At 34.9% G+C, this 19,011-nt stretch overlaps 3 protein-coding genes and 1 long non-coding RNA gene across 4 annotated transcripts; 2 read left to right on the top strand and 2 right to left on the bottom strand.

The window, feature by feature from the left end:
- Positions 1-1,576: 1,576 nt before the first annotated feature.
- On the top strand, positions 1,577-7,603 carry LOC18097226 (pumilio homolog 12). The gene is made up of 7 exons (XM_006385981.3): positions 1,577-1,915; positions 2,543-4,208; positions 4,330-4,492; positions 5,403-5,566; positions 6,243-6,501; positions 6,760-6,874; positions 6,956-7,603. The coding sequence occupies exons 2-6, from the start codon at positions 2,635-2,637 to the stop codon at positions 6,865-6,867; spliced, it is 2,268 nt and encodes a 755-aa protein (XP_006386043.1). The 5' UTR covers positions 1,577-1,915; positions 2,543-2,634; the 3' UTR covers positions 6,868-6,874; positions 6,956-7,603.
- A 717-nt stretch (positions 7,604-8,320) lies between these two features.
- On the top strand, positions 8,321-10,673 carry LOC7461346 (protein MET1, chloroplastic). Its single transcript, XM_002303948.4, has 7 exons — positions 8,321-8,898; positions 9,108-9,214; positions 9,329-9,423; positions 9,549-9,625; positions 9,862-9,982; positions 10,080-10,139; positions 10,218-10,673. Exons 1-7 carry the CDS (start codon positions 8,465-8,467, stop codon positions 10,356-10,358), a joined length of 1,035 nt encoding a protein of 344 aa, XP_002303984.3. The 5' UTR covers positions 8,321-8,464; the 3' UTR covers positions 10,359-10,673.
- Positions 10,674-10,789: 116 nt separating this feature from the next.
- LOC112326817 (uncharacterized) lies at positions 10,790-12,370 on the bottom strand. Its single transcript, XR_002980727.2, has 3 exons — positions 11,951-12,370; positions 11,601-11,787; positions 10,790-11,482 (listed from the first exon to the last, which is right to left on the bottom strand). It is a non-coding gene; the product is annotated as an uncharacterized LOC112326817 (long non-coding RNA).
- A 1,703-nt stretch (positions 12,371-14,073) lies between these two features.
- LOC7461349 (uncharacterized) lies at positions 14,074-17,115 on the bottom strand. Its single transcript, XM_024596411.2, has 2 exons — positions 16,047-17,115; positions 14,074-14,572 (listed from the first exon to the last, which is right to left on the bottom strand). The coding sequence occupies exons 1-2, from the start codon at positions 16,397-16,399 to the stop codon at positions 14,509-14,511; spliced, it is 417 nt and encodes a 138-aa protein (XP_024452179.1). The 5' UTR covers positions 16,400-17,115; the 3' UTR covers positions 14,074-14,508.
- Between the last annotated feature and the right edge of the window lie 1,896 nt (positions 17,116-19,011).

The raw sequence follows: 19,011 nt of genomic DNA, 5'->3' as shown, positions 1-19,011 counted from the left end.
CTTTGAAAATTACTGTAGCTCCAGATCTATTGATATTGTTCACTAGAACAATGTAACGATGTTTTTATCCCTATATCCAAAAAACTTAGCACTAGTTATCAATAGTATTAAAATCTTTTTATATGATCCATTTGTCAGTATAAAATTCACCAGGGATAAATGAGTCATTTTCCATCTAAATTATGCAATGAAATGATTAAATTACGATTGGAAGCACAAAAAAAAAAAAAAGATATGGATCAGGAAGCATTTTAGTATTCTCACAATGATTTTTTCATTATTATAATGTCAGCTGAGAAATAATTTAGTATTTAACTAAATATAAAAAATAATAAATAATTAAAACGTGCAGTTAAACAACAAAAATACTCTTAAAAATAAAATTTTTACACCTGGAATCAAGGGGCTTCTTGGTTTTTTCACAATAATTTTTTTGTAATTATAAAGTCTGTTCAAAAGCATTTTTGGTGTTTTGCTAAACAAATAACAAAAAAAAAAAGACCTTGTGTGTGGTGCATCTGGAGGCGCATGGGAGGCACTCATGCCTTTTGGGCAACGTCTCCTAACATCAAAAAATGCTTTTTCACCATGTCGTTGGAAACACCATCGTATTCTCTTTTTTTTAGTGTGGTACGTGTCTCTGGTGGTGATCCAATTTATCAACGATGAACCTTTCTTTTTTTTTTTTTCCTTTTTTTTCTCTTCTTTCTAAAAATTACAATTTGATCATTTTGGTTGCTGGTAGTTCAACTTCAATCCCTTTTCTTTTGATTTCTAATTTTTGGTCTTAACCTTTTTGTAAAAGTTTTATTTATTTTCAATTTCATTATTTTATTCCAATTTATCAAATATTATATTCTTCAATTTGATCCTATTTCTAATTTTTTGCCTTGATTATTTTGTAAAAGTTTTCTTGGTTTTAATTTTATCATTCAATTCAAATTAATGATATTATGTTATCCAATTTGTTTTCATTTCTAATTTGTTTTCATGGTTTTTTTTGTAAAATTTATTATTCTTTTCAATTTTATCCTTCAATCAAAATAATTTTTTATGTCAATTTTGACCCTTATTTTTTTGAATTATGTTGTCTTTTTACTAAATTGATTTTTTTTTAATTTTATCTTTCAATCAAATATAAAATTTATTATTTTATTTTAACTTTGATCCTTATTATTTTAATTGTTGTTTTTTTAATCCTAATTATAATCAAAATTATTTTTTTCAATTTCATCTTTCAATATTTAATTTATTGAGGATTAAATTTTATGATTTGTCTAGATTGAGTACTTCAAGTATAATGATTTTAGTCTCAAGTTTGAAAAGTTAATATTTTTTGTTTTAAAAAATATTTATAATGTTTTTATTATTTTATTTCAATAATATAATTTGAATTGTGAATTTAAAGATATCTTGAATTAACTCAATTACAAGTTTATTATTACCTGTTTTTTTTTTTTAAAAGTGAGGAGCAGTGACCCAAACAAACCTAAAAGAAAGAAAGCATATAATAAAATAATAAATATATATAAGCAAGCAGCATTGCATTCCATGCATGGATGATTCATAGATAGATGGAGGGTGGTGTGTGTTATGGTTATGGTTATGGTTTATGGTAATGGTAGAAATATATGTTTGTAATATCGTTGTAATGTAATTCTATTTTATGCTTAAATTTGGCAATGCCATAACCGTTCCATCTCTTTTATATCTCTCACACTTACTTGAAAAAATCTCCTTCTTCTTCACGCCGCCTCTCTCCCTCACCTTACCAACAAATACTTACACTCTCTTTGCATTCTTTCTAAATAATTCACTCTAATTAACAAAAACAACCGATCATCTCTTATAAAGTTTGTTGCTTTTGCCCCCCTCCAATGCCTTCTTCTTCATTTACTATCATCCTCTGTCACTGGTATGTATGTATGCATGTTATGCCTTTTTTTATCACTCATTCACTCCTGTTTTTCTTCTGCATTGCTGTTAAATCGTTTGAGCTGAATTGGGATTCTTTTGATTTGTCTGTTTTATTGATTTTTGTTGTCAAGATTGAAACTTTTTATGGTTTGTGATGATGATCATGGTTTTAATCATCTGGGTTTTGGCTCTTTTGATGAACTTGACTGAATTATGGTTATTGGAATTGTGTAAAGCATAGATTTCTGTGCTTTTTTGTTTTTTTCCTGTTTGGACGTAGAAATCGAGGAAAAGTAGTGGTCTTTTTAATGGTTTCGATGATGATGATCATGGTTTTAGAGTCATTTTTGGGGTCTCTTTTTTGAACTGGGGTTTTGTTCTTCGTTGATTTTCTAGTATAGAATCTTTTGGTCGTGACTTATGTGACAGTCCTTTTCTTCTTGTTATTTGATTTTTCTTATTATTATCATTATGCTTCTTTGAAATCCATTTCTGATGGCTGAGACTGTGGTGGTGATAGCTTCTAGTGAGAAGTGAAGTAATGATTATTTTTGGAAAATTTAGTTTTTTTTTCATTTTCTATTACCATTATTGTGATCCTAATGGGTGGTGTTTTGTCGTTCAGAATTTTGCTGCATTGAAGTGCTAGTTTGTGGATCTACATTGTCTCATAGATATTGTTAGGAAGAAGTTTTTGAGCGCATTGCCGTTTACAGAATGGAAGATCAAAGAACTGAAATAGAGTTTGATGAATTTGAGAAGCTTCTTGGAGAGATACCAAATGCTACTGCTGCAAATCAGCATTCTGCTGATGCTGGACCTAAGAATGCACCTCTAAATGGTAGCTTGGCACCCATTTCTTTGAATTCTTGCAAGGGGGCATTTGCTGTGAAACTTGAAAGCAATGGGAGTTTGAATGACAGACAATTTTTAGCAAATAATACTCAACAATATCCTATCAAGAATCTCCAATCAGATGAAGCAAATTTGCCAGATGACCAATCCTTGACATCTGCATTTGCAGAATTGAGTTTTAATAGTGGGAGTCCTTTGGTGAATTGTAAATCCCCACCTAATCCTGCTGTATATACAAACACCATGAATGGTTCACTCTCAAATATGGACTCAACAGTGATGGTTTCCCCTCTGTTCCGATCACCAAATAATTTACCTTCTGGTTTTGACAAGTTTAATGTTGTGAAAGTTGGTCAAGAACAGTCAAATTTCTTAAAATTTGATGCCCGACAACTGAAGGTGCCAGCTGATTTTTGTCAGCCTCAGCCAATTGAAAATTTCTCCACGGCCTTGTCACCAACTCATGGCATGCAAGGTTTTCAATTGCTTTCCAATGTGGCTGTCCCAGGCATGGATTTTCCTTTAATGTCTGATCATCAACAATACTTCACTGATGTTCAGTCTCCACTTCCTTACTTACATTCACAACAATTAAACCAGTCTCACATTAGCTGGAGGAATATTGGAGAAGAACAATATTACAGGATGCATCAGCAATACCTATATATGCAGCAACTCCATAATCAAAGATTGGAAGCTCAGAATCCTATTCAAGCAAATGGAAATGTTGCAACCAAGCTGATGAGTCGGAACGTGAGGCAACCATATTTGGAGGTGCCATTCTCTCACCAAGTTCAACAGTCTAATCAAGAACCATTTTGTAGCAGCTATGCTGTCTCAAGGGGTTTGAACCAATCACAGAATGGTATACGTGTTTTGGACAAAGTAGGAAAACAGAGTTTTCCTGAAAAGATTCTGACAAGGTCACAAGGACTGAACACACTGAAAGCTTTGAAGTTTGGCTCAGCTGGAGGCAATGAAACACTTGCCCATCTCAACCATCATGGCAAATTTCTATCAAATGGTCACCTTCTCCATAGTTTACCTGCTCCTACTGCTGGGTGCTTTCAGTTGGATCATTTGACCTCATGGGATATACTTCCTGATTTTACAGACCTAAAAAGCTCTAATTTCAGTTCTCAGTCTTTGAAGTATAACTCAGTAGATGAAGTAACTGGTAGAATATATCTCATGGCAAAGGACCAGCATGGTTGCCGTTTCTTGCAAAGAAAATTTTCTGAGGGGAGCCCACAAGATGTTGAAAAGATTTTTCTTGAGATTATTGATCACATTGTTGAGCTAATGACAGACCCTTTTGGGAACTACCTTGTTCAGAAGTTGCTTGAAGTATGCGATGAGGATCAGAGAATGCAAATACTTCGTGCTATCACTAGAAAAGCCGGGGAGCTTGTTCGGATTTCATGTGATATGCATGGGTTTGTTCTCTCTCTTTGTGTGTGCGCGTGCGCATGCACACTTATTTTCTTGTGCATTCAAAACTCATGGTGTTCCCCTTTCATGCTTTAATTATTTTCTGAACTGCTCTTTTAAACACAGGACTCGAGCTGTTCAAAAGGTTATCGAAACCCTTAAGACCCCAGAGCAGTTTTCCATGGTTGTCTCTGCATTGAAGCCTGGTATAGTGACCTTGATAAAAAATATGAATGGTAACCATGTAGCCCAGCGTTGCTTGCAGTGTTTGATGCCTGAATACATTGATGTAAGGCCACATATCTTTTCTACCTGAATATCTTTGGCAATTGGAACTTTTGTTATCTTTTTCAGATTATTTATCCTCATAGCCTTATTGTCTGAAACCCTCAAAACTATTAATGTGAAGAAGCAAATTGATTTTCTAAATCTTGTTTACCAAAGCATTTGAAATGAAAGAACAAGAGGTAAAACTATTGTTGGTACATGTTCTTTCAATTGAACAACTTGAGTTGGATCACATCCCCGTTAGAGCAATGGACATCCATCATCTCTTCACCCTTATAGTTGATCTTTTCATCTTTTCTTAACCCTGTTTGCTTACTTTTGTTCCTTGAGATTCATTTATTTCTAATTTTCCCACAGAAGTACTCTTTAGCATGTTGTTCTCTACTTCTGTACTGCAGCAACTACCCTTAACAATATAGAAAGAACTGTCCTCTACTTTTATTAACATATTGCTTATATTTAATTATCTTCATTTTCGTGTTATATATCATGTTAATAAAATTCTGAAATTTGTGTAACTAGGTTATGGTGACTTAAATAGCTATTCTTGGGTAAGTTTTTGTCATAAAAATTATTACTCTGATTATTACTAGGATCAAGAATGCAAACACCAGCTTCCTCTTAAAGAAAAAAGAAGGAATGGGACATCGATTAAGATCCATCCATCAGTGTTTTTTTTTTTTTATATTTTTTTTTTTGTTTGAGGCATACCATCTATCAATTCAAGAAGAATGATTTCAATTTTAGGAACCTTGGCATTCCTTGACAAAAATTGTTGCCTTCCAACAATTGTTTAACTCTTCCATGCAGATGCAGCAAATGATGCTTCTTTTAGTTATAAATCCTACATGCTTTACAGATAAACCAGAATTTAGCACTATGTGAAACACTGATGATGATTTCTTTTGCAGTTCCTTTTTGAAGCTACAACTGATAATTGTATTGAACTTGCAACGGATCGCCATGGCTGTTGCGTGCTTCAAAAATGCCTAAGCCATTCCGAGGGAGAGCAAAGGAGTCGTTTAGTCTCTGAGATCACGTCAAATGCTCTGATCCTTTCACAAGATCAATTTGGGTACTATATTTTTCTCTTTTCTTTGAGCTTTCTTTCCCGTGTCTTTTCTTAAGCCTGTCTATCACAAAGGTGTGTTGAATTTTTCATTCTTGCACAATTCCATGGAAGAAAGTGGTTTCACATTCTAAACATGATTTAAGTAGTTATTAATAAAGGGTGACATGTATTAATGAACTTCTGTTTTATCCAGATCCTCTTTGTTTTCTTTTGTTCTGCATTTTATTTTCGAGGCTCAGAATCAAAAGTGAATAATGTGGGACTATTACTGAAGTATTAGCTTTGCTTGATAGAGGACTTTTTGATTCTGTGAAATTTATTGGTCAAAATAACAAGTTTTTTCACAATCTCATCATCAAATAATGACTCAAACCCTGCTCTAACACTTCCAAATTTTTTTTCCTTCTTTTCCATGCTCTACATATTCCACATGCGTGGTGGTTGTTCTTAAGATTAGGTGTTCCGATCTCTGCTTGTGAGATGCAGACTTGTTATTTCTGTTTATGGTCTGAAATCATCAAGTACTTTGGGGAATTAAGAAAGGCAAGACCAAAAAGCATTTGTGGCACTACATCTTGATGACTGCTTGAATGAACCTCTTATGAGGAATTTAAAAGCCATCTTTTAATGCATGCTTGGATTTGCAACACTTGAGATTTGAAGTGTTTCAATGTTGCAGGAACTATGTTGTGCAATTTGTCTTTGAGCTTCGACTTCCCTGGGCAACAACTGATATTCTTGGTCAGTTGGAAGGTAATTATAGGGACTTGTCTGTTCAGAAATATAGCAGCAATGTGGTAGAGAAATGCCTAAAATATGCAGGAGAGGAGCGCCGGACACGTATTATCCGGGAGCTGATAAATAATGCTCACCTGGATCAAGTCATGCAAGATCCTTTTGGTAATTATGTTATCCAGGCAGCTTTGCAACAATCAAAGGTTTGTATTTTGATTTTTAATCAACATTTTTTTCCAATAAAATCATGTGCCTGGCAGTTCTCCCCTGGAAGAAAGATTTGCAATTATTATATGCTTTTGGATTGTTCTTTTCTTTGTCTTTCTGGAGTCCCCTTTGGAGACTGTAGTCTTATTTTCTGATTTCTGTTGTATGAGGGGGGGAAAAGCGGTTGGCGTTGATTAAATTAAACTGATTCAATTTCATTATTTGATTGGATCCTTGTTTAACTTGTGGAGTAGGGAGCTCTTCATACTGCTCTGGTGGAGGCTATACGACCCCATGTTCCTACACTTCGAACTAGTCCTTATGGGAAGAAAGTCCTATCTAGTAATAGTTTGAAGAAGTAATCTGCGAGTAAGATCATACAACTTCTCTCTTCTGCATTGTCTACATTCTGCTTGCCCTTTCTGATTTTTTTTGTGTGTGGTCGTGCAGGCTTTGCATTCAATTGCAGAAGAAGTTCCTGTAGATTTGGTTGCAAGATTTTGATGCTTTGACATGAGAGAAAATTGTCAAAGATGCATCCAAAGCTCATTTGAGCAGATGAAAGGTGAATTTTCTAAGGTTTATTAATTATCAAAACAGAGAATTTCGCATGACGCAGGATCCGAACGTCTGTAGATCAGATTTTTTTTTCCTCCTTTGCCCGGGAATAAAAGAAATGTGAAGGTGTAGAGTTCTTTGAGCTTGTGGGTTACTTGCAATATCTGTTTTTTTTTTTGGACGGGAGCTCAAGAGTCAAGGCTTGGCGGGGTGATTGCAGGTTGGAGGAGCTTTGTAAGCTACGTGATTTCCATGCTGACTTTCATCTTTGTGATGTACATTTCGTGTCCATAGATTTGCCAAGATTAGGGCTATGGATTTGTCATATAAAATATTTAAGGTCCTAATATTGCCATTCCCGTAATCATCTTTCTGACAATACAATCTTTGTTGTCTCTCTCCATATATATATATATATATATATGTGTGTGTGTGTGTGTGTGTGTGTGTGTGTGTGTGTGTGAAGTAATAATTTCGTTCCTTGTGAAATTGACTTCATATTCTCATTCAAATCCTAGCACTTTGTGCTTGTTGTGCTTGTTTGGCTGTGCGTTTTAACTTGTGTTTCGCTAAATTTTAAATTTTTTTTTTGTTAAAATTGAGTGTGGTTTGTACCTTTTGGATCGTTTTGATGTGCTGATGTTAAAAATAATTTTTTAAAAAATAAAAAAACATCATTGGCATGTATTTCGGCACGAAAAGCTATTTGAAAAGCAATTGCTATCACAATGCCAAACAAATACTAATATCCATGTTCAATAAATAAAATATAATTGTGATCATTTGTATGAATTTCTACCTTCCTACCAAGAACCAAGAGAGTTATCTCTTTCGTGATAAAAAAATAACAATTTATTTTGTATAAATAATTTGATATTAATGGGTTTTTTCTTTTCAAAAAAGTTCTTTACTACATTAGTATGAAGAAAACTTGTGATTTTTTTTATAAAAAAATTTCATTAGACAACAAGATCAACCATGGGATCCATCGTACATTGGTAGGGTATATATATATATATATATATATGGATTTTTAAGAAGGAATATCCTCCTCCTCCTCCTATACTTGGCTAAAAATTAAAATTAAAATTAAAATGAAAGGAAAATCCCATATTTGGTAATCTCAAATGTATAGCACTCCATAATCAAGAATGAGGGTAGGCCACGTGTCATCAAAAGATCCAGTCATACCTTTGCCCTCAAATGACACGTGGCACAACATTATTGAACAAGAGCACAAAGAGCTCATTAGAGCCACTTCTTCTTTGAGGCCAATCTCTCCTTCTGCCTCTCAGCATCTCTCTCCCCCACCTCCAAATGGAAAGCAGCAGTACTTCTCATTCCGAGCAGAAGCAATTGAGCTGCTGAAGCAAAGCAAAACAGTAGTTGAACAAACCAACCATGTCTTTAGCTCCAAGTAGATATCCTGCTCTCTACTCTTCATCACCATTACCAACAAGTAGTGTCCAAGCCAAGCAAATCCCACTCCTTTTCTCTCAAAACACTCACTTTTTATCCAAGAACTACTCATTTCTCAGCACTTCAACAGCTTTCAGCAATACCCTTTTGCTAAAACCATCAAATTCAATCCTTAAAGCTTCAGAAACTGAGTCACAGACATCAAAATCTGCTGAGAGTGGAAGTGGAGGTGAAGGTGAAGGTGAAGGTGAAGGAGAAGAAAAGTATGAAGAATATGAGGTCGAAATAGAGCAGCCTTATGGGATAAAGTTTGCAAAGGGCAGAGATGGCTCTACTTATATTGATGCTATTGCTCCTGGTGGATCAGCTGATAAGAATGGCAAATTCAGTGTTGGTGATAAAGTTATTGCAACCAGGTTTAATTTATCCTTCTTCTTCTCCAAATTAAATATCAAGTCCAATTCAACTCAATTCATCATAATGTGAGCTGCAGTTGGTAGATACAAGTGTTTGAAGAACTCTGCAACTCTTTTTCTAATCGTAAAAATGTTTTACCACAATTTTGGAACAATTGACAAGAATCTTATTTGAGAATGTAACTTATGGAGTTCTAAATCTTATGCAGTGCTGTGTTTGGGACAGAGATTTGGCCAGCAGCTGAATATGGGAGGACAATGTACACCATCCGCCAAAGAATTGGCCCATTATTCATGAAGATGCAAAAGAGATATGGTTAGTTCATCACTGCCTGATGAACATATATGTGCACTCTTAAACTCCCACCCATGAAAACTTGCACATAGAACTAGACTTGGAAGTTCATTCTTTTTTGTCTACTCTGTTCAGGGAACATGGATTATACCGGTGAACTGACAGAAAAGGAAATTATCAGAGCTGAGAGGAACTCTGGTGTCATTAGTAACAGAGTGAGAGAAATCCAAGTGAGTAACTAGAAAAAGATACAAAGCTGGATACCATATGTGTTCTCTTTCACTTCGTTTCTTTGTATAGGAAAAGTTCTTACTGCAAGTAACTTGGCATTTCTGACTTGTGATTGGTTTTTCAGATGCAAAATTACTTAAGAAAAAAGGAGCAGAAAGAACAAAGAGAAAAGGATCTTCGCGAAGGGCTGCAATTATACAAGTAACTTTTGGATATTCAACTTGCTCTTTCTACTTCCTTTTGAGTTCAAGTTGAATTTCATATTTGCAAAGGCTAGGTCTCTAGGATGGACTGATTCATTTTTTGCATACAAATTTATTACAGCAAATTAGATGTCCCTTTAAGCGCTAGTAACATGCTTTACTGCCTGCAAGTCATTACAAGTTTTTCACAGTGATACTTTTAAAATTTTGTTTTTCCTTGGTTAATTGATGAAGAAATGCCAAATATGAGGAAGCACTGGAGAAGTTCGAGTCTATGCTGGGATCGAAACCAGACCCAACTGAAGCTGCAGTGGCAAGTTACAATGTCGCTTGTTGTTATTCTAAGCTTAATCAGGTAATGTCTTCGTTATCTTGAAAACAGTAGCCCTTTCTCTTCCTTTTTATCCCTTTATGGGATTGCTGCATCATTTACTTCCCCGAACTTTTAACAGTTACAAGCTGGGCTATCTGCACTTGAAGATGCGATGAAAGCAGGATTTGAAGACTTTAAGGTAATGGACTAAAATTGCACATGAACAGCATATAGTTTATGAAGTGCTGACTATCTGAGGTTTTGGAAATGTTAACAGCGAATCCGGACAGATCCTGACCTATCCAATTTAAGGACAGCTGAGGGATTTGAACCTCTTATGAAAAGGTTTGATGAATCATTTATCAACGAGAATGCCATCAACGCCATTAAATCTCTATTCGGATTCAACAAGAAATAGAGTCATGAATTTGCTCCAAGGATGAAAGAATCAAAGAGGTAACTGCACCTGAACTTACATGAAGCCAGGACTGGCCAAACCACCAACTGCTTCAATAAAACTCCTTTGTAATATGATTTTTGTTTTTTCATAGCTTTAGTTTAGGACGAGTTCAAAAAAGTTTAATATGATTCGCCATGATTGGCTTGTTATCCTGATTCTTCTTTGGATACAGTCTATGATATGTAATCTTCTTGACAAGAAAATTGAAGAGGATAAACAAGAAAAGTAAACTGTTTCTTTATTATTGGATATAACAGAATGAATTTACTGCCATCCTGTCGAACTTCCGGGCATGTAAAACTGCTGTACACTACACTGAAAGCCCTAATTCTATTATGAATAACAAATTTAAAATGAAATTACAGAAACTACAAGAGAAATGAGGAACCATAAAGAGTACATCTTGATTAACTTACATAAATTTGAAGAGTTATAATCCTATTTATGCACAATACTTGACTCTTGAATAGCCAATGTCATCAAACAATCTCACAGATTAAGCCTCGTATCGAGTCCCTCGTATTAAGCCATAACTCAAGCCTACACAATCCCATAAGTCGAGTTTACGCAATCACACGCATAATAGTCCGACACATTCAAACGAAAAAGATATGAGAACAAGATAAACCTGTTTCTTTGAACATCAGAATTAGGATTCTCAGTTCTGGATTGTGGACTTGTTGAATATGAGAAATAAATAGTACTATTTAACAGCCAAACTAATTGGAAATATTGTACTTTCAACATGAGTACGGTCATGAAAGTGACCATGATCTTAGGCCGAGGATTGGTGTCAGTGAAGACGAATTGGAAACCTTGGGATGGTGCAGGCAAGGGATGACATGTAAGTCTCTCATCACGAATCAGCAAATCCCATTTCAATCTCTTCACAATATTATGCAGGAACACGAGTATTTGTGGTCTAGCGTATTCATTCCCCATGCAAATCCTTGCTCCCCCACCAAATGGAGCACGCGAATATGGGGCAGGTGTCCTGCTCCTTCATACCTGGAGTGATCAAAGTCTTCTGCATTTGAGAAGAGAACTGGGTCATTAGTTGTTGAGACAGGACTCCAGTGTAGCTGATGCACGCAGATCAAAGCGTAAGTTTTATGATCTAGACAATCTGACAAACTTCGACAACTTGTTCAATTGCTGCATAAAATTCATTCTAGAATACAGGAGAGTGATTGTACATACCTTCCATCGTATTGGGATTGTATAACCTGCATAGGTGAAATCATCTAAAACCTCTCTAAAAGTACCACGCATAGGCAGCATCAGCTCAGAACTTCAGAGATCACATTCCATGAGCATCTCATTTTCTGAAAGTACTCCCATTTCAACAACTCTCCTGGTTCTTTAGACTTGGCAATATCAACCTGCTCTGTTAACACACGGAATCAAACTGTAGTAAGAAATACGAAAAACCCAACTCAAGAATGGGGAGGCTATATCATGTGGAAACATGAGCCCTGTAAGTTGTCTGCAATCATGTTGTAGAATTTACTCGAAAAAATCGTATGCTTTAATTAAGATGACCTACTGACCTTTCTAAAACATTTTGTACTCTTGCGGAAATTCTACAAGATACTTCATGATACATGTTATGACTGATGTATTAGTGTCATGACTACCAAAGAGAAACAGCAGCATGTTGTCGAGAATATCATGACTACAAGATGCATCTGCAGTCACAAGCAAATGTTAAGAGTATCCTAATATACCTTCCCAGTGTGTCCTAATATGGTTTCGTGTGGCCAAATCCATCCTGTCTATGAACCGCTTTGAGTGCATCTCGATCAGTGAGTGTCAAGAGTATCATCCTCATCCTCTTAGCGTCACCACCAACTGCATCAACCAAGCTTGACTTCAACAGCTTCTTCAGCGAACTTGGCTACCATCTCGTTCTTATTGCTAAACAAGAACCTGTTCCCAGCGAACACGGCATTGACTCTCCGGTATACATACCTGTAAACATGACATTGTTTTTGATTATGTAAATATATTTAATTTATTAATAAAAATTTATTTATTTTTAATATCCATCAAATATTTTATTAATAAACATAATATTTGATTAATGAATCTGAATAAAGATAAATAGTCATTAAAAAAAAATATTATGCAAAGAAAATTATAAAGTTGTTATAATTATGAGGTTCTCATTGTATTAAAGTATTGTTTCTAAATGTTTCTTGTCAATATTATATTAAAGACTATATATTAATTAGAGTTGTTGAGACTGATGCATATTATGTTTTTTCTTTTAAAAAAAAAAATATTTGTTCTCACAAGTTGCGGTATGAAAGATACGTAAAACTAATATGTATGTGCTTGCCATATGACATGTATACTGAACTTACCCACATGAAAATTCCATATAGAAAGATCATTTGTATTTATGAAAAGGCTCACATGACAGTTGTGTAAGTGATTCTTAGACTTAGGATCATAGTTTTTAGACTCGGCCCGGGTTCCGAGTTTTGACCGGGTCGCCCGGGTCAATTCTTTTTTAAATCAAAACGACGTCATTTTAGTAAAAAAAAAAGTCAACGGGTGCAACCAGGTTTTTGACTGGGTCTTGTCTGGTCAACCCGCCGGGTCACGCCGGGTTTTTCCTTCCTCTATTTTTTCTTCAACCCGGCCCGGTTCTAGCCCCGGGTTGGCCGGGTCCCGGGTCGACCCACTTGGCCGGGCCGGATTTCAAAACTATGCTTGGGAATTCTAGCCTTGATTTACTTTTAAATTTGAATTTGTTTTTCTTTTCTATTTAAGTAGAATTCTAAAGTATGGAAAAAAAAATAATGGGAAAAACTTATGGGGACCGTCTATTAAGTCATGGGAGAATTGAACCTTGAATATATTCTTTGGGAGGTCTGAGCAACCTTCAGAAACTATCTTCTTTTTTTTACAATAAAATCTTTGTAGTTAATTGTTTTTAATTCAATAAAATTATTATTGTTATTGACAATTATCAAGAATGAGTAACAACAAACTCGAGTGTCAGATTCCAGTGGGTGGCCAAATGGACACAATGAATGATTCAAACTCATATGCCAACAACAGTGGATTATGTGGTATGCCAACAGAGCAGCCGCCGGTAAAGCTACCAGAAACAGATGACTCATGGTTTTCATGGCAAGGTGCGGGGATTGGATATTCAGTAGGCTTTTTTGCAATAATAGCAACCATACTTTTCACTGGGTTTATAGGCAAGCTACCATCTCAAAATGCCCGCCGATCATACTGAAGGGCAAAGTTTTAGGTTTGGCTGAGTTTTTCAATCCATGGTCAAACAACTAGGTCCTGCTTTCGCTGTACTGCTGTCAACAAGGGATCAATGGTAACAAGTGCCGTGCGTTCTACGAATCTAGTTAGAAGTGTCAAGAGCTGCAATTGCAAGAATACATCCAATTGGGCATGCTATGTCCAAACGAACTGTTCTACAATTTGTTCGCATTCTTCAAGCCTGTGAAGTTCATTCAGCCCTTTTTGGTAGTTTAGAATGGTAACAAACGCAACATTTTACTCTTCGTATCCGTTACTAATCAACACAACTTCAGAATCATTAACCCACATGCAAAGTAAAACAAAATCAGATAAGGAAATAGCAGATGGTGCAGTGTTAACTCACTCTAACCACAGTCTAGTAATTTTCATGAGAAGGAGGTCAAGTAAATTCATGCAGAAACATGCTATAATAACAGCTTTATAAAATTCATTGAGGGAATCATGAATCTAACATGATGATAAGTACCCAATGTCATAAAAGAAGTGACTTAACAGGAGTTAGATTGTGAACTTGTATGTAATGTCATAATTGCTAAATGAATGAGCCATTACATTGTAAAAGAATTGGAAGAGACAATATTTTTCCCATTTCATATCAACTATTTTGACTTCTCTCCTGGATATATTTTGATTTGAGGGTAGATTCAGCAGAGCAGAAGTGAATGGGAACCTGATCTAACTCCACTTCAGTTTCTTAGAGTCTTCCCTAGGGGATGAATAGACTGAGAGTAGTCACAAATTATTTTCATCTTTCTCTTATAATTGATGCAGTCGCTTCGGAAACTTGCACAAGAAGGATGCTATATAATAGATGTCAAAGAATTGTACAAACACAGCCCCTATTGCTCTGATCTTCACTGTCACTATCTTCTGTTTCACTGTTTAAAAGGGAAAAACAGATTAAAAGAAATATTATTAGGTTGGGAACAATCCAGATATGAAATATATTGGTTATAAACAATCCATAAAAATAGAATTCAAAAAAAAAAAAAAAAACTAGAAGAGGTACTGAAATGCTAGAAAAGCAGCATTGTAGTGTGTGTTGTTTAGAGACAAAAGCAAGTTGAAACATGCATCATAAAAATGCAGATTTTCTATATGATTAGAGCTGCTAATGCGACGAGCAATTGCACTCCTCTAGGGGTTGCACAAGATTCAGGGGATTAGGACTTTAATTGCCCAATAAAAAGTGATAATAATTACATATATCTCAAGCAAATGGATTGTCAACGTTTTCAGGATATGTTCTTGACAATGTTTGCAGTCATGTGATGCAAGCCAAATGGCTTGAAATCACTTGATCAAGCCAATTTTCTATACAGTTAATGCACAAGCAGTAACAGATTGAATTAAGGATTTGAATCCTTTACAGACAGAAATTACATGGCAGAATCCTTTAGACGAGTCAAAATACCATCTCTAAAACTCAACAAATAGTTTATACCATCATATGTGTGCAAAACCAAACACTATCCTCGCATTCCTGCTCAGGAAGAGAGTTGACCAAGACAGAAGTCGGGAACCTAAAAGAGAGACAAAATTGAATGGAACACAAAATGCTGCTAAATATTCTTTTCTGTTAAGTCAATCTCTTAACTATATCATAGAATCAACAAAGGATTTTCCATTCTTCAAGATATCACAAAGAAGGAGATTAATATGGCCATCTAGTCTATTCATATGTTCCCTGGAAATCATTAGCCCATCCCAAGCAAAAACTTTTTATCTGATCACATTGAGTTATGAACTTAGGATGCCATTGTCCTCGTTTATAAACAGATCAATGTAAGAGTATTGTTTTCTAGGACCAATTAAAGCTTACTGCTTTCTAACAATTCTAACAATAAGAACTTATCCACCACAGAAAATGCAGCCTTAAGAAGGAACTTCCCTTCCTTACCCTAGAAGAAGCTTCTTTGCACAGCATTCAACACCAGTACAACAACAACAACAACAAATGCTATAGCTGAAGGGACTAGAAGTGCTACAGGCAGTTAATCAATGAGACCATTAACAGAATTTGATCAAACCATTCTTACTTGTTCATCCCATCTCCAACAAGTGTTCATAATCCCTACAAATAGGACTTTATCTTTTCAATAAAAATTTCGGCCAATCAGTATATTATATGACATTAACTAACATTTCCTAGCACCAAATTAATCTATAGCCTCATTTTTTTTTTCAATAATTAGCACACGGATGGAAAATTAGGAACATTTTGGGCTGCATATCAATCATCCCATCCCAAATTTCATCAACTTCAGCAAGTGCACTTTATACAGAACTAAACATTGCATTGTACAAGAAAAATGTAGATAGAGATAACAGAGACCACAAAAAAATACAAACCTGGACTCAAATTCTCTGATCTCAACAAGTTCTTTCCCTAAGAAATCTATCCACTGCACTTTCTTCTTATCAACCTCTTTGGAATCAAAAGCTGCCCTTTTTAGACTACTTTTGAGGCTATTCTGAGACTCTGGTTGCTTCCCATCAACACCTACACTCCCTTCCTTCACCTCAATGGAATCACTAAGCACGTGATTATCATTAGAGGAGGCATCAGCAACTGATATAACTGCAGTTGAAGGCACATGAGGACTGTTTTCCAATTTCAATGGTCCTGGTGTGTATATACTAGGAGAGGGTTTGCAAAAGCAAATGAAGGAAGGACAGTGGATCTTGCTGAACAAAACCCTCATGAACAAAATATTTTCTTTATCATCAATCAAACTACAAAAAAATTAGCCCATTTCATAACTCCAATTCAAAAGCATGGATCTAATTCTTGAAACTTTTCCTCATTGAATTTCAATAATTTGAATGAAAAACAAGCAAACCCAACAAGGCGAGGTATAAAAGATAATATCTTTCAACAGACAAAACTGTTGTCAACCTAGCAAAAAAAATAGTCAAAAATCGAAGAACATAAGAGCAAAATAACTTGTATTGACAACACAGAACCAAATTAAACTCAAGTGGGGCACTTGTTTGAGTTTACAGATCAAAAGGAGGAATCAAGTCAAAAACTTTCAGGGAAACAAGTAAAACCCAGAAACAAGTTTGAGTCTTTAAGGTATTTGGTGATAAAATAAGAGACTCAATGGACTACAAAACTGTCCTTCCAGAGTTACAAGACCTCTGTTTCCACTATTTCAATGATAGAAAAAGACAGCAGTTGTAATCTTAACAAGACAGAACAAAATGATGTAAGATTAATATTGCAGGAAATGACAATGCTACCCCTTTCATTTCACCTCTGCACTGTCAATCAATCATGAAAGAAGGAGCAAGAAATCTAGTCAGATATGTAAGAACAAAAAGAAGGTGAAAGCTTAGAGAGATAGAAAGAGAGAGATCCTATGATTTGGAAGATAAAAACCAACTGTCCAAATATTCTGTATATTGCAATGTAACTGTTAGTCCCTCCAAAAGGGGGATTTGATTTATCAGTAACTGGCTAAATATTTTATTATAAAAATATAGTCTATATTAATAAAGTATAAAACATGGCAATTGCCTTGCCTTTTCACCACCCAACATGTCATTTTGCAAGAAGGAGAAGGAGAAGAAGAAATTATTTTATTGTGAAAAATATTATTTCCCCCTTGTTATATGAGCTGGTTTGACAAATTCTTTATGCAAACGCAAAGTAAAAACAAGATTATAAAAGATTGTGGTCACTGGAATGGGATATGGGAAGAACAAATGTAGGAAGATATCCTCCATCATGGATTAAAGCATTGCCAAATATAATACTCTTCTCGTATAAAACAAATCACATTTAATTGATTAGCATATCTCAAGTAGCAATATTCAAAGAACATAATGCTTCAAGATTGTTTATCTTTTATATTAATCTTCTCTTGTACAAGCACCTTTGGCCAATATAATTCTCCTATGGTTTGCCTAACAAGCAATTAAGCATCCTTATCTTCTTATCCAATGATTAGGCATTAAAGTTTCCAAAGCAGATGAGGTCCCCAGTTACTAATCACGATCAAGTAGACTATTCATTAAAGTTTTGTAGCTTTATATAGGTTTTTTGAGTCAATGACTATTGAAATTTAGAAGATTTATTCCTTAGCTTTCAAGAGTTTGGATTTATTCCTTATTATCTGGATTAAGTTTTCTAAGAAATTTAGAAGATTTTAAGCAAAAGCAAAGCTACTGCTTTATTGAGGAGTCAAAGGCTCATGCTAGCCCCTCAATTTGCTTTCCTCTTTATTCTTTCTTTAGTTGCCTCCTCAACTCCATGGAAAATCTATCTAGAAAGCTTTTCTAGCAGACAAAAACGACTTTTGAGAAAAATATAATTTAGTCCCTTTTTAATGATTTTATAAATTAGCCCTTTCGATTCTGAATAACACAAGTTAAAGGTCTTTTAATCCATGTTGATAGTTAATTTATTTTGAGATTTCTAATTATCCTTTTTACAAGCATTTTTAATCTTGTTTCAGTGGATGAGATTGGAAATTTTGATTAAAATTGAAGGGCATTTTAGAAAGAAAAAAAAAGGACCCAAGTTGTGACAAACAACCAGCAGAAGAACTTAGTTAGTCATGAACAAATATAAAAATATAGGGATGACATGATACAATAAATTATTTTATTGAAAAACAAGGATCAGATAAAATAATTTACACAACTTTTGATGAGTAACATGGATGACATGATACACCTTTTGACAACATTGCTCTGCCACCATCAATCAAATTGGTTGCACTACTTTGTTTCTCTAGCACCATCCCATGGAAACCACGTTTAACAAATATAAAAAAGATATAAATTATAGTTTTTTTTTTTGTAATTAAGTTTTAAAGAAAGGATTTTCAATTAAATTCATATAAAACTATAATATATATATCGATTAACCAAACATTTTGGTCGAGGTAAAAGGAGCCTAAGGGTGAGCTAGATGTTCGCTTTCCAAGCTTGATTGGTAATCAAAATTTAACAGAAAGCACAGTCGCAATCTCAACCCAGCTGCTAAACCAAAGTCCCCTCTAGTCACATAATCCCTCCACTCCTCCATGTTTCCATAGCATCAAAACACCAATTTTCTTGCAGGGAATTCCCCATCTCACTGTTATTTTTTTCAAGATCCTTAAGATGAAGACATCAATTTAGAAGTCTTTGGTGGGGTTTTGAGAAGATTTAGATCAAGCATCTTAAAATAACTAATGATGATAGAATTAGGTACAGGCACTCATTATCAAGATGTGCAACACGTTAACACGTCAAAAAAGTGGAGCGTAGATCGAAATTCGAATGCTAGACATTTGGAAACCACATTATTACAGAAGCCAATCAA

This window comes from Populus trichocarpa, chromosome 3 (genome assembly GCF_000002775.5).
Source record: "Populus trichocarpa isolate Nisqually-1 chromosome 3, P.trichocarpa_v4.1, whole genome shotgun sequence".
Lineage (NCBI taxonomy): Eukaryota > Viridiplantae > Streptophyta > Magnoliopsida > Malpighiales > Salicaceae > Populus > Populus trichocarpa.
Note: the sequence above shows the minus strand (reverse complement) of the source record. Positions and strands in the feature narration are given on the sequence as shown.